Source organism: Varanus komodoensis, unplaced genomic scaffold (genome assembly GCF_004798865.1).
Source record: "Varanus komodoensis strain SLA01 unplaced genomic scaffold, ASM479886v1 scaffold1, whole genome shotgun sequence".
NCBI lineage: Eukaryota > Metazoa > Chordata > Lepidosauria > Squamata > Varanidae > Varanus > Varanus komodoensis.
Genome location: NW_025335268.1, coordinates 96,406,487 through 96,421,017, shown reverse-complemented (window position 1 = coordinate 96,421,017; position 14,531 = coordinate 96,406,487). Strand labels below are relative to the sequence as shown.

At 48.5% G+C, this 14,531-nt stretch overlaps 1 protein-coding gene across 1 annotated transcript; it reads right to left on the bottom strand.

The window, feature by feature from the left end:
• Positions 1-11,905: 11,905 nt before the first annotated feature.
• LBX1 (ladybird homeobox 1) lies at positions 11,906-13,574 on the bottom strand. Its single transcript, XM_044450226.1, has 2 exons — positions 13,250-13,574; positions 11,906-12,393 (listed from the first exon to the last, which is right to left on the bottom strand). The coding sequence occupies exons 1-2, from the start codon at positions 13,572-13,574 to the stop codon at positions 11,906-11,908; spliced, it is 813 nt and encodes a 270-aa protein (XP_044306161.1).
• Between the last annotated feature and the right edge of the window lie 957 nt (positions 13,575-14,531).

Genomic DNA, 14,531 nt, shown 5'->3' with positions numbered 1-14,531 from the left:
TGTTTCCTAGCTGCTGAAATATGAATCATTTTAAGAGGATTAGACATTGGTTGTTGCCACACATTAAGAACTGTGTTTTATTCAGTATTTTCCAGCTTTATTCCATATGTTGCCCTTTATTCCATATGTTGCCCAACATGTTGGACTGCAACCTCTGACATTCCCGACACATGTCTGTAGTCCTACAGGTTACGGACAGGACAGACTGGTTTTAAAGCCACCCTCTTTTATTATAGAGCCAGTGTAGTGCAGCGATTAAGAGGACCTGGGGGTAAGGAGATCTGGGTTCTCGTCCCCACTTGGCCATAGAGCTCACTTGGTGACTCTGGGCCAGTCACAGACTCTCAGTCCAACCTACCTCACAGGGCTGTTGTGAGGAAAAGATTGAGAGGAGCAGAAGCATTATATAAGCTAGCTTGAGTTTCTTGGAAGGAAAAAAGCAGGATGTAAATATAATAAATATACAAGTGTTGATTATTTGTATGCCTTGGACAAGACATGTTAGCTACTGAGAACAAGCACAGGAGTGCAAAGCAATCATCCACACACACTATTCCTGGGATATATTAGTAGAAGTTGCCCATATGTCAGTTTTCATTATCCTTTCATTAAGAGGGGTGGAAGAATGTGGCCTGAACTACTGAAAATATATCAGCAGGCATTCCTTCATATTCAGCAGAATTGAGGGAGATTACACACTTGAAGCAGAAGTGAGGGTGAAAGATAAATGAAGAACAGTCCTTAATTCAAACTAAAAGTGCTAAAGAATGTACAGAAAAGGACCATTTAATGTAGCTTCAGTGGAGAAAGGCGTGGACTACTCCTCCTCCTGGAGAAAAATAAATTGCAGGACACCACTGAGATCTTGGGTTGATGAAGTAATGCAGCAATAGGTGAGTTCAGTTGTACCAGATTAAAATGTAGAATTTTGATTGTAGTTGTTCCCTGGGAAAGGGCTGTTCCGTGCTGAAGTGTTGTAGTGATCACCTTACACTTCCTGATTATTCCACAGGATAGTTGAAATAAACTATTGTTCCTGCTGGTTTTCCAAGCAAGAATTACATTGAGATAAAGCTCCACATATTAAATGTTTGAATAAACTCACCTAGCAATTAATCAGCTGGAACCAGCTGAATCCTAGCTGCTTGTTCATGCTAAACATGGATGTCATTTTTAGAACATCCCTTCCCCATCCTAGCTTAATCCAGATGGGTTGGTTAACATATACAGATATTATACATTAATCCATGAAAGAAGAGAACTGATTTTCATCCAAATTAGCACCAGTGTATTAGGATGCATTCCTATGCATATTTAGAAGGGGGGAAGTCCTACAACTCCCTGCATTCTCTGGCCGATGTGGCTGGATGGAGAATACTGAGAGCTGCAGGACTTCTTTGCTTAAAACATGCATAGGATCGACACATTAATCAGCATAAGGATGCCAGAGATCAGCCCAAACAACCCTCAGAACATGGATTTTCCACCAACAGAAATCCTGAAATTAGCTGCATGCATATCAGTGATGTAGCCACCAAAGCATTAATCAACTTTGCCTCTCCCCTGAGTTTAAAATACAATCAACTAGATTCCTGCCAGTCATGAGAATTTTGTAAGCACAGGAACTCTGGCTCAATAAATGTTGGCAGCCTTTCCAGCATCCTTGCTTTGGATGAGGTCCTTGTAGTGTAGATATAATTAGGCAAATAGACTTTGTGATCACTTCTAGCTTTCAGCTTCTGCCATGGCTAGTACCTGCATCTCAGGCAGACATTTAAGGCCAAGAAGCCTTCAGAGGTGGGTATTCCAAGCTAGACTCAAGCAACTTCTTAGTACCTTTGGAATCTGTTCCATGCTTAACCCTCTTCTGAATGATTACTGAATACTGGCTTGTTGAAAATCAGGTCATGTTTTGCCAGAGATGTCAAGGGGAGCTCCAGATTTCTTTCAGCCAGCTAAATCTTTCTCCTCCTGTGTGTTTGCCACAGAGATGCTTCCTCTGCAACACTAATCCTGGAAGGCAGACAACCATAACCAAGCTTGAAATAGTGCTCCCCTGTCTTTGATCAGTACTTGTCATATAGATGCAGCTTCTCCTCTAACCATGCAGATGGCAGAGGGGAGAGACCACTCTTGCTGGTCTTGCTGTAGTGCTAGAAAGCTCTGAAAAATGCAGGAGCCCTGTTTGGATGTGGACTGACATCTACCCCTGGATGTGTGGCTGCCATCTTCCTTTTCTGACGCTGCTCCTTAACCTTGAATTGGAGGCGAAGCAACACAATGAAATGGTTTGGTTGGAAAGGCAGCAATGAGGAAAGGTGGACTGATTTTATTTTTCAATCTTCTTGGGAGTACAGGAAGAGGGCCAGCCTAGGATTGCAACCTGAATGGTTTAACAAAGTGAGCTAGCAAAAGCAAGGCACATGCTCTTCTAAAAGCATTGCATCAGTTGTCAATCCTCAGCATGTTTAGACAGGAAAAAGTCTTACAGCACCCAGCATGCCCTTGGTGGCTCCTGGCCATCTGAAAATCTCCATAGCCAAGAGAATAATTCTGGACTAAAGATAACATAGGCAAATCATGTGTTCTTTGGAAAACACTCCATTTCATCCATTATACATTATAATAAGTGTACTGGGATGATGATGATACAGAGTTATTATTTACAACATTCAGATATCTCCAATGAAGACCTCTGGATGATGATGACAACGATGATGGACCAGTTAATTGTATGATTATCGGTCATACAAATGTGTGTATGATTTGTTAAACAATTGCAAATATCCCAGTAAGACAAGATCATGGTATAATCTTACTGAATGCCATGTAGTCATTGTTTCCCTTTCTTCCAAAACCTGCTCTTCAGCATTTGTGCAATTTTGTCTACCCTACTCTTTCATAGCAGACATTTTTCCTTATTCACATATTTCTCGGTAAAGGTTGGGGTGGCACAAACTTTTCTGATGTCATTCGAGGATATCTGAAATAGTGAAAGTCAGCCCTCACTTCATGCCATGAGACCTTGGACCAGCCTTCCTCAGCCTCGTGTCCCCCAGATGTAGCTGAGCTACAAGTCCCATCTTGGACTGCATGACCAATGAGCAAAAGCAGCCTTCAACAACTTTGTATCCTCCAGAAGTGCTGGGCCACGGTTCACACAATCCTCATCTGTCTTGGCCAAATGATGATGAGAGCTGCAATCCAATACATCTGGGGATTGCCAGGTTGGAAAAGACTGACCTAGGGCCTAGTTCTTTTCATTGAAATGACAAACTTGCATTTGGGCTAAACCACTTTAAGCTGCAAATATAAACTCTCACAGACTTGGATGCAACAGCAACAGCAGCAACAATAAAAATCCTTTCAGATAAAAAACTAAATATCAGGAAGAAGGGTATCCACAAAGACCAACATGCTGTTTTTTTCTGTGTAGGGATTTTCTTCTTTTTTCATTGTGGAAGGTATGCTCAGAAGCCCCACCTTTCTGAGAAGGGATTGCCTAGAAAAGTGTCTGCAAAGCTCTGGTCTGACACAGACTTATTCTGCAATGTTACCTACTGCTGTCTGTGCACCTTACTTCTGAGAGAACACAGGTAGGACCAGATTGCAGGGCTGCAGTCTTGACCCCAAGAACATAAAAGCAACTTCCATTAAATTCTTAGTGGGACTTACTTTGAAATAAACATGAATATCTACAGACCTGCTTCAAGCATAACCTCCAACTTGGTGGGGCACACAGTTTTTCCAAAAAAGGAAAAGCTCAAAGCTCATCCACTGGAAAACTTTATAGGTTTATCTATGGAAAGGTGGCAGAGTTTATATGCGAAATAACACCACCAGTGGGTTAGTACTTAGATATTTAACACTTGTCATTTGCAAAATATATGTGCAACTTTTATTGTGTCAGTTCTCTAAGGAAGCTCAAGCCCAGTGTAAATGTACATCAGAATCAACGGGTAATAAGAAACAAAGAATGTACCACTTTAAAATGAAGGCTGAAGTCTGTATGCTGGATGCTGTTCTGTGAAAAAGTACATAGAAAAATAACCTTTCAGCTAGAGGACTAGGCAGAATGTTTCTATAGGACATGCTGGCTTTTAAAATGCATGAAGGTTTGGGTGGGTGGGTGGAGGGGGGATGATAGGGAAGGCTCAAACATGCCAAGTATCATGTTGAAGAGGTATAACTCACAGAATCAAGGACAAGCTTTATCACTTGATTGTTGTTACATGATCAAAATGGTCTTGATGATGTTTTACACATGTGGTGGAGCTGAACCTGGGAAACGGCTGTTTTTCCCAAAGCTACACAGGGGTACAAATCTCTGTCTCCATCATTATCCACTGGACCAAAATGGCAAGTCGCCCAAGCCACTTAACCTCTGTATGAGGAACAAGTTGGCCTGGGCTGATCCAGGAGAACTATTACCTGGTGAATTTTTGTGCAAGGGGACTCCTCTTCTAGACACAAAAGGCATTCCTGTGTAGGCACACACTTGCTGTGTGTGCCCGATGCACAAAGGACAGAATCTATCAAAGGACAGAAGTCCAGGATTAAGGAGCCTTGAGTAATTTGATTCCTCCTCAGTCTACTCTTTTTCTAGCAGCCCAAATAGCAACAGCAGGCATGCCAAATATCTCCATCTCAAAAATGATACCTTTGATGTAATGAAACAGATGTAAGAGGTTATGCCTTGGAACATGTGCGCCTGCTTGCAGGCATCAGCTCTTAGGGAATGAGGTCGGGGTCAGGATTATGTAAGTATCAGAAGGAAGTGGCCAATATTGGCCGTCAGTCCTGGTTTGGAATTGTGGTCCTGTGTATGTGCAGCTATGGGTTTGGTGTGTACCTTATCTACAGCGCCTGAATGTCTAAATATTAATCCAGTGTCCACAGCAGGGACTTTTAGTTATGGGTGCTGGTAGTATGGTACTAGTATTTATGAGGCTGTGAGGAAATATGTCAGTGCAGTGGAATTAAAGGAGCCCAGGGTCTATGCATCATCATTTTACAAATGGTGTGGGGTTTCCTCCTGACGTGTGTGTGTGGGGGGGGGGAGACCATGGTATGTACATAATAATAGCTGGATAATATAATAATAGTGTATGGTAATGCTGGTTTGCAACTATGTGCACACCTCGTGGTGTCGGTGCAAGCGCGTATATCTGAAAATGTACGTGTGCAAGAGACAAGGACAAAAACGGGGTGCAAGGAGCGGATGCGAACTCTTTGAACTGACTGTGCAGAGTGCACCTCTGTGCATTTGCCGCTGTGGGTGTGCGTTGAAACCATATGTGCAGGGGACATACTTAGCATCACGATCCAGTACAAACATATTCAGCACTAAGCTGCAACGGGTCCACTGGGATTATTACTGGCTATGTGCACATAGGATTGCAGCCATGAAGGGAATCCTAAGTGCGACAACTAGTTAACGCCAAAGTAAAGTGGCATTCTTCCCACATAAACGCAGCATAAGATTGCAGGAATACCCTACAAAGCAACCATCCTATACAGAAACGTACCTGGAAGAAGCCACTTTGAACTCAATGAGATATACTTCTGAGGAAACATGTATAGGAATGCCTTGTTATTTATTGTCTTTGCCACTGATTGGGTTGCCTGCGTGTGAATGAAACAGTGTGTGATTTAGTGTGTGTGTGCACAGGGATGCAACCAAAAGAGGAAAGAGAAGAGACTTCATCCTCAAATCTGGAATCCAAATGAGGGGAGGGAAGGGAAGAAGGAGAAGAAGGGGTGGGGGGAGAGAAGCGCCTTCCCTTTCAACAGGGACTCATGCATCAAACTTCAATTTTCCGGACGATTGAATTAGTGATTTTTTTTCCTCCTGAACTAAAATACACTTAAGTCTTTGGGATTAATTACCACGTTCTGGTCTCTCAGACGGTAGTATTAGTTATCGTTGCCACGTCTGACATCAACCCTGACACCTCATAAAATAAGGAACTGAATTTCACTGACTCAACCGTCTCCCTCAGCCCGCCAGGAAGGAGGGCGTGCGTGCGTGTGCGTGTGCGTGTGTGTGGGTCCTCGCCATTACCTTTGGGAGCCCAGTGGGAAGTCAACCAACAAAGGCGAGCCTTCGGGGGGAGGGTGCGGCGGGGGGGGGCAACTTCGGGTCTTCCCGCGGCTTCTGAAAATGTGGAAAGGGTTGGAGGGGGCGAGGCGCGGCCCGAAAGGAAACCTGGCAGGGGGAGGGAGGAGGAGGTCGCCAAATCGCCTCCCCTTTCGCCGAAAGGGGACGAGGGCTGGGTGGCGAGGAGAGCCTCGCAGGGCCGGGCCCAGGAGGGGATTGGACAGGGCCAGCGAGGTGCGAGGAAATCTCCGGCAGACACGCGCGCACCCCGCCGAGTTTCAAGTCCCGTGCAGACTTTCTCAGGGGATTCCCGCAGGACGAGGGGTGCAGCCTCGGCGCGCGCAAGGGGCTCGGAGCTCAGCGGGCCGGGCAGGCGCCCCGGTTGAGCATCCCCCGCGCGCCCCGGGGCGCGGGCGAAGTCGCGCCCACCACCCGCAGGGCAGGAGAGCAATCCTGGCGCCCGCTCGGAAGAGCGCACCTGCTGGTCGCGAACAACACCCAGCGCGGATTCCGTTGGCTAAACACGCGCTCCCAACACGGAGCCGGCGGCTAATCTAGCGCGTCCTACAAGCGCAAATGACCCCGAGCCTGCCGCTTCGCCGAGCGCCCAGACGCAAGGGGGGACGCGCGCAGCGATTCCAGACGACCCTCGCCGAGCTCGCCTCCCCGCCTCTGCCGCGCCAGGCTCCGGCCTGGCCAGGTCCCTGCGGCGGGAACGGAGCGGGGGAGCAGAAGGTGGGACGGGATGGCGACCGTGGGGAAGGGAGTCACGGCTCAGCTGCAGGGCAGACACGGGGGATCCGCGGCACAGGAGTCTCGCCCTTGCCACGCGGGAGGGGGAAGCGGGGGAGGGCCCACTGGGAATTGATTTTGGAAATGCGCCTTTGTTCTGCCTCGCACTCCCCCGCGCCGCCCGCGCGCAAGTTGCTCCCGGACGGGCAACATCGCAGGTAAAGCAGAGTTTTGGGTAACTTGAAGGATGCGATCGTTTTGCACCCTTCGGCTTCAGCGATGTGGAACTTGACTTCGGGGTGAAGAGGCCTAAGTAAGATCCGGCTGCAAGGCGCCAACCCTAAACAGTGGAAATAAGTTCCACGGACACCAACCCGACTTTGAAGGTTTAGGATCGTGGTGTGAAATGTGCTGGAGTTCCGGAAGGTGCTCCAGCGGAAGGTGTCATTTCAGTAGCGGTTTTAAGGACTGGTGGGGCCCCTCGGAGCCCCCTCTTCTAGAAGCAAGCGCAACTTATTTCGGAAGGTATAAGGGTTTCCTTTACACCCAGCCTAACTAGATAACGTTCTGTAGTGCTAAGAATTTTGCCTGTCCCAGTCCCACTCCCAGTCCCGCGTTTATGCTTGGGCTTTGCTTTGTCTAGGGGGTCTCGGTTTGGCTTTGCACGCATTCTTTGCACAGTTCCTACAGTCGCAGTGGGGGCACGAGATCCATCCGTGCTAGGAAGGGAAGTGCGAGGGATTCCTCTTTTGTCAGGCGTCCGGCGTTCTCAGGCGCAGAGTATCCCGTTAGACCTGCACGAGTCCGTTTAGAAACGTGGATCCCACATCATTGTATGGGGTTAAAATGCCATTTCGCCCCCACTGCCCCCTCCTCCCCACTGCCCCTCTTTTGGCGAGAGATAAAAGTCTCACTAGCTCGGGGCTTTGTGTCGAGTGGTGATTTCATCAAATGTCCACTCAGGGTTGGCACGTCTGGGTGTCAAGATGTCTCTTGTTTCGCCTGAAACACCCCTTTCCACAAATCTCCGTCTGTCTCGGAAAATAAACAACCCATCAGCTTCACGTTGGGGCTACCGGAGAGAGTTACAATATACCCTGAGATGGAAACATGAATTGTTTGGGTCTTTCCCCCCGCCCCGTGACCGCCCTGCTTTTTTATCTTCCCTGGTCTGGCTATAATTTTTCTGGCTTCTTTGGTTAATCTGGACCCAGCTGGAGAAAGAACTGAGAAGCGCTGCGGCGCAGTTTCAATTCTGATTCGGAAGCGAGCTTGATCAGGAGCCACATCGATGCCAAGTCGGCACGTACTCAGCCACCACCACCCTGTGGAGACACGCACGAAAACCCCGACGTATCTGAGGCAGAAGACACGCTCCCTGTCCTAGGCTCCGATGGCCAAACTCTTCTTCCGTCTCGTGCGGACGAGCCATCTAACGAAGGCCCGTGGAGGCAGGCGGGCGGGCGAATACAGGGGACCCCCGCCTTCTCCGTCTCCTTCCCTCGCCCCTAAACGCCCGAGGTGGGAAAATTCGTCCCAGTCCTAAGACGTACGCCACGGGGCTTCCGAGGATCGTGTGTCGCTCTTTGAAATGTTGTTGACAAACCGCGCAGGACGAGCGGCGGGCAACAATCCCGCCACGTCTTTGTGGCCCGGCCAAATTAACACGCTGCAGACCCGAGCAAAGAAAGGCTCCGCTTGTGGGAGCCACGTGCGGCGAACTTGCGTGGGGCTGCCGCCGGTTCCATCCATCTCTTGTGTTTGCACACGGGAGTCAATAGCTCAAAAGTCCAAATGAACTCCAGCTCTGTTCCCCCTACACCCACCTGCTCCGCAATCCTTCCCTTCCCTTTCCTCTCCCCCCTCTTTTCTTTGCTTTCTTTTCTTTTCTTTTTTGCGAGGAAACAAAACAAAAACACATTTCTTGCTTACGTTGAATTGTAGTGTTTTTGCAGCCTCATTAAATCCATTTGAAGACAAAAGAATAAAAGCTGCGGCGTGCGGGGGGGGGCGAAGAAGAGAAAGAGAAACTGCAGGGGGAGGGGAGGGAAAGAACAGATAAAGAAAACAAATAAAGCCCTTTAACTAGATCTTCACATAAATGTCACAGTTTCTCAGCCTTTACGATTTGCCTGCTTAGCATAAAAACACTTAAGGACAAGATTGAAGGCTTCGCGTGATATCTGGACAGAAGTCAAACAAATCCATTGCAAACAGACCCCCCTCCCCATAAAGAAAAGGGGGGAGAAGAGAGGCAGAGGCAGAGAAGTGCTTTCCCAAATAATACTAAAGAAAGTGCCTTTCATTGTAATTCATAGACTTGTTCCAAATGCCAAGAGAGAAAGGAGAAGAATGGGATCCCCATCTAAAGGCACAGATGCCCCAGTGTTGGGGGGCAGGGCAGTTGACGGAGGTGGGGGACGGAGGAGGGAGAAAAGCAGCTCCACTCCCATTATTGTGGAGTTAAACAGTGGAAGGGAGGGTTAACCTAATCCATCAAATTGTCTGGAAATTGTGAGGAAAATTCAAAAACCATATGGTCTCCAAGCGGTTCGGCCCTTTTTGCGGTGGAGGCGCACGCTTGTTTCAGCATGGCGAGCCGCAGGAGGCAGAGCATGCTCCATTGTCGCTTGTCACTTCACAGAAGAGGCCTCATTTGTCCCCAGTTTTCATGCTTTACGCTAAAAATTACAACGCCATCCATTTTCAAAGGGGAGAAAGATTGATTTCGCCTCAGAGAAACTGGCCCCCAAAACACTCCCCCTCCCTCTGCAGGCCACACTGTCCCCCCTTCTCTAGTCGGGACCCAGATCTCTTCCACCCCACCCCCACTTTAACTTGGCCACTATGTAGACCAGATTTGTCTTTCTCACATAAATTTTACCCAGAATAGGGAAACACACGTTGATGGTCAAAAAGGCAGAGCGCCCTATTATGGGGAGGGGAGATACACATTAGAGGAACATAAAGAAGGGTTTGAATTCAATGAGTACGAGAGAGGTATGGGATAATGAAGAAAGTAATATTTACCTGCGATGGGGTGTGTTAGGGGGGTTGGTTTTTTTTCCCTTGGACAGTCCTGCAGAAAAATAAATCACCATTTTATGTATTTGTGTACTTCCCTTTTCAGCCCACCCTCTGCTTTATTACAAAAGAAAAATGGTTTTATTGTCTGTATTAATACTGGATGATTCCATCAAGGTTTAGTGATAAAAACTTGATTAAAAATATGTTGTTAGTTGCCAGTTGGAGCGGGGGGGGGGGTTTGCGCACCATACCATAGTCCACAAGAAATACCATTCTAGTCACAAAACATGGATGCAGTGCTACATGGCCCTGATTTAGCCTATAATCATGTTTTATAGATTATATTTTAGAACAGACATGTGTGTGGATACACACACATAACACATGCACACAATGTTTGGTATCTCTCACACACATGTGCATGCACACACACACGCAGACCACTAACCTTAAAGCAATATTATGTGAGGATGTTACAAACCCATCAGATACAATTTTGGATATCCCTTGATCTCTATGTATAGAGTTGTTTATTTGTTCTGTTATGAATTCAGGTTTCTTCTTGACAGTTAACTACATCTCAGATATAGCTAACTTGCTGTACTCCCCCACTGCAGCTGAAAATATAAACTCACTTGCACTATTTCTCAAGTTATGAAAGGAATTCAGTTTGTAACCATGAGCACATGGGCCATCTAAGGATTTTTATTCCAAAGAAAACCTTAAAAGTTAATATTAAAATTGTAAAGGTTTTATTGTATCGGAAAAAGACTTGTCTGTACAACTCTAAGAGACAGGATATAAAGCAACATTGTCCCTGTAACTTAAATAAGCAGGCCTTATTTTTTCCTCTTTTTTACATATCAAAGAAAAACATTTTAAGTCTGTACAGTTATATTTATAGCATTAATATTTCCATCTGTTGATGGCTAGATCTGGTCTTTATTCTTATTAGCAGTAGTATTAGTTTTATTATTTCCATAGCATGCAAAACAATTCTAAAAAAGAGTAAAAAATATGTCTAGATTCTTTTCTTAAAACCACCTTCATATAAAAATACGAAAGGTAGCTTTTTTCCTTTTCTTAATAAAAGCACAACAATAGCAGTAAATGGTAAAAATAGCTTTTAATTGGTAAAATGAGGCAGAAATCTCATTGGAGACCAAGTCTGGGATGGGAGTGGATGGAAAAAGAAAGTATATTTTTTAAAACTTGCACTAGGACCCATTTCACCCCTTCCCCCAGAATCCCAGAAAAATAAAATCAAATACTAAAGTTTTAAGCAAACAACCCAATAAAATAAAATAAAAAATAAAGGTCGTGCATATAGGAAACATGCAAAAACAAAAAAGGCAGGGAAGGACCAATTGCAACTGCTAACCACAGTCTAACTTAAATCTCAGATGAAGAGATTATTTATGCCCCCCCCCCAAAAAAAAGAAAAAAAAACCACTTCCAAAACAACTGTCTAACAAAGCATGGAAGAAGTGGCATTTATTCGAAGTTATGACTTGTTTTATAAACAGCAACTGAAAAATTATATCATTAATAATAAAAATTCAACTCCTCAAAATATGAACCTAGTACTCAATAGATATGCTTAAATATTTATACAGAAGCTATCCATAATTGCACCGTTCCAAAAATGATAGCTACCTGGATGGCAGCCGTTGGGATATTGTTTCTTACTTTTATTATCATCATCATCATCATCATTATCATCATTATCACTGTGATTACTTTATATTGCTTATTGCTTTTGTTGAAAAAAATTTCTGCCTGTATTGAGTTGCCGAGGAAGCTGAGCTGCGGTTCCCCTACAGTCCGACGTGTTTTCGGGAACTGCGACGCAGGCTCTGGAGGGACAGTTCTCTCCTTGAGTGTGTGGAAGGGAGAGAGGAAAGGCGGCGGCGGCGGCGGGCGGCGGGGAGGGGGGAATTTGTCGATTTCTTGGTTGTTTTTGTTTGCGGGGCAAAGGAAGGGCGGGCGCAGGAGGGAGGAGGAGGAGGAGGAGGAGGAGGAGGAGGAAGCGACCGCCGCCAGCACTCAGTCATCAACGTCAATTTCCACGTCTTCGTCCTCCGAGCAGTCCTTGCTGCTGCCCGGCTGGTCCGTGAGAGGAGAGGCCGGCGACAGTTGGAGGTGGCCGGCGCTTTCCAGTCCATGTTTGGGGCGGTGGGTGGGCGACAGGGAGCGCGACTTCGCTCTCCCCTCCGGGGGAGACTCCAGCTCGGCGATGGCTACAAGATCCACTTGGCTGTTGGGTCCCAGTTTCTTGGCAGACTCCACGTCTGCCTTCATCTCTTCCAGGTCCCGCTTGAGCTTCGCCCTGCGGTTCTGAAACCACGTTATCACCTGGGCATTGGTCAAGCCCAGCTGCTGAGCGATCTGGTCGCGGTCGGCGGGGGACAAGTACTTCTGATACAAAAAGCGCTTCTCCAGTTCGTAGATCTGATGGTTCGTAAAGGCTGTTCTAGACTTCCTCCGCTTCTTGGGAGTCTGCCTCTGGCCAAATATAGTCATCCCATCCCTTCCTGCAAACAGGCAGAACAACGCTTTTCAGTCTCTCTCCCGCACCCCGCACACGCGTGGGGACCCGCCACGCGCCACGCGCGCCGCCCGCCCGCCCCCCATCCCTGGCTGAGGGCACAGGAGGCGCAGAGCTGTTGTAAACCGCCCAACGCCCCCCCCCCGCCACCAACAGGCCCCAAAGCAAACACTTGCGCCCGCGCTCCCCTCCTCTGAGTCCCCTCAAGCGCCTTTGAGGATGCTTGTTGCGACTGTGGTTTTAATTTGCACCCAGACAAAGCAAAACACGAGAGCGTCGTCCGTGTGCGCGCGCGAGCGCAGGCAGGCAGGCAGGCAGGCAGCACGCAGCGCAATTCGGATTCACGGAGCCGGGTTCTGTCCTTCCCCTCCCACCACCATGAAAGTAGGCCTAATCTTTTACTCGGCGTCTTAATGGCCACCGAGAGTTGATCGTGTTCGGGGAAATCGGTATAATTTTGGGGGGAGGGGGGATCGACTAAGGGCAATTGTCACACAGATTTCACGCGCGGGTTGCTTAATCTATAAATATACGCTGTTCGGGGGAGGGGAGGGGAGGGGAGGGGAGGAATGGTCTGTGGCATCTTCCCACATTCTTCTGGCACGGCCCAAGGTGCAGCCGGTGCTTTGGCTTACTTGGGAGCCTCTCCGTGGCCTGACACCCCGGGGAAGCGCCGTTCCCTTGGCCCTCGTTTCCAAAGCAGGTGAAGTTCTCAGCTGATGCCCTCCATAAGCGCGACCATCTCTCCCCACGACCCCCCCCCCCCCGACTCATCACTAGCCAGGAGGAAGGAAGGGAGGCAGGGGCGAGCGAGAAGCACGCGAAGGCGCTGCGGCGGTTACCTTCGGCTGCCTGCAGGACGCTGACTTCCAGCCCCTTGAAGGTCTTGCTGGCCAGCTCCTCGAGGGCGCAGAGAGGCGAGGTCTGCGAGAGCAGCGCCCGGCTGGAAAGGGGCAGGGCAGTCGGCGGGTGCTTCTCGGCGGCCGAGAGCAGGTGGGCAGTCCCGCAGATGGTGTAACTTCTCCTGACCGAGGGCTTGTTGAGGATGTCCTCGATGCTGAAGGGCGTCAGAGGCTTGTTGGAGTTGGCCGGCGGAGGCAGGTGGTCCAGCGGGCTCCTCCGGCGCTCCTCCACCGCGGCAGCCTTGCCGTCGTCTTTGGAAGTCATGCTTGGCGGGCGTTGGGGATTCCTCTTCTCCGTCTCCGCCACGGCGCCCCCGTCCCCCTCTCTGGCTCGCTCTTTGCCTCGCGTGACCCCCTCCTCTCTCCCGCTCGCTTTTCTGCAGCCACCAACGCAGAAACCCGGAGAGGAGGCGGGGGAAGGGGGGAAAAGGCAAGAAAATGTTGGCAAACCGCGCAACTTCAGGCCCTCCACTCCCCCGGCGCGCGGGGCTGCGGGCCGCGGAGAAAGGAGGGCTGTGGGAGCCGTCCTTGGACGGCCACGGTTCGCAGTCCTGCCCGGGAAAGAGGTGACCGAGGCGCTCCCGAGCCACTTTATTTCTCTCGCCCTCTCCGCTCGTCTCCGCTGCTATTTTCGGATACACCCCCCAAATCGTCCCGGCTCTGCCTTTCGCCCCCACCTCTCTCCCTCTCTCTCTCTCTGTCTCCCCAGCGAAAAAGGGGGGCTCTCCGCGAGTGAGGGAAGAGCAAAGAGGCGCCCGTGCCTCTTCCTCGGGCTGGGGGGAGAAAAAAGACGGCGAGAGGCAGAGGCGAGGTAATTGACTCTTGCTAACAAGTTATTGTTGATTGGGAGGCGATCCCTTCGCCTCAATGACACTTTTCGCCCCCTCTCCTCTGCCTGTCTCTTTCTCGCTCGCTCTCAGGTCTGGCCAATGCAGGCTCTTGCAACTTGGTTAGGCCATTAATTGGGAGGCGGGTGGTAGGTGGAGCCCACTTGAATTATAATGTCGAAATACACTTGTCATATTCTGTCCCCACTATTTGCTTGGACGTATATATTTTAAAATTACATTACAGCCTGGCTTTATTGCATCAGGATAATACACTGTGGTTGGAGGAAAAATTAAATAACCCTCCAATATCCCATCAATATTTCCTTCCCAGGGTTTCTTCCCCTCCCCCTCCATCTTTGATTAGGATGATTACTAGCCTTTTTATAAAAATA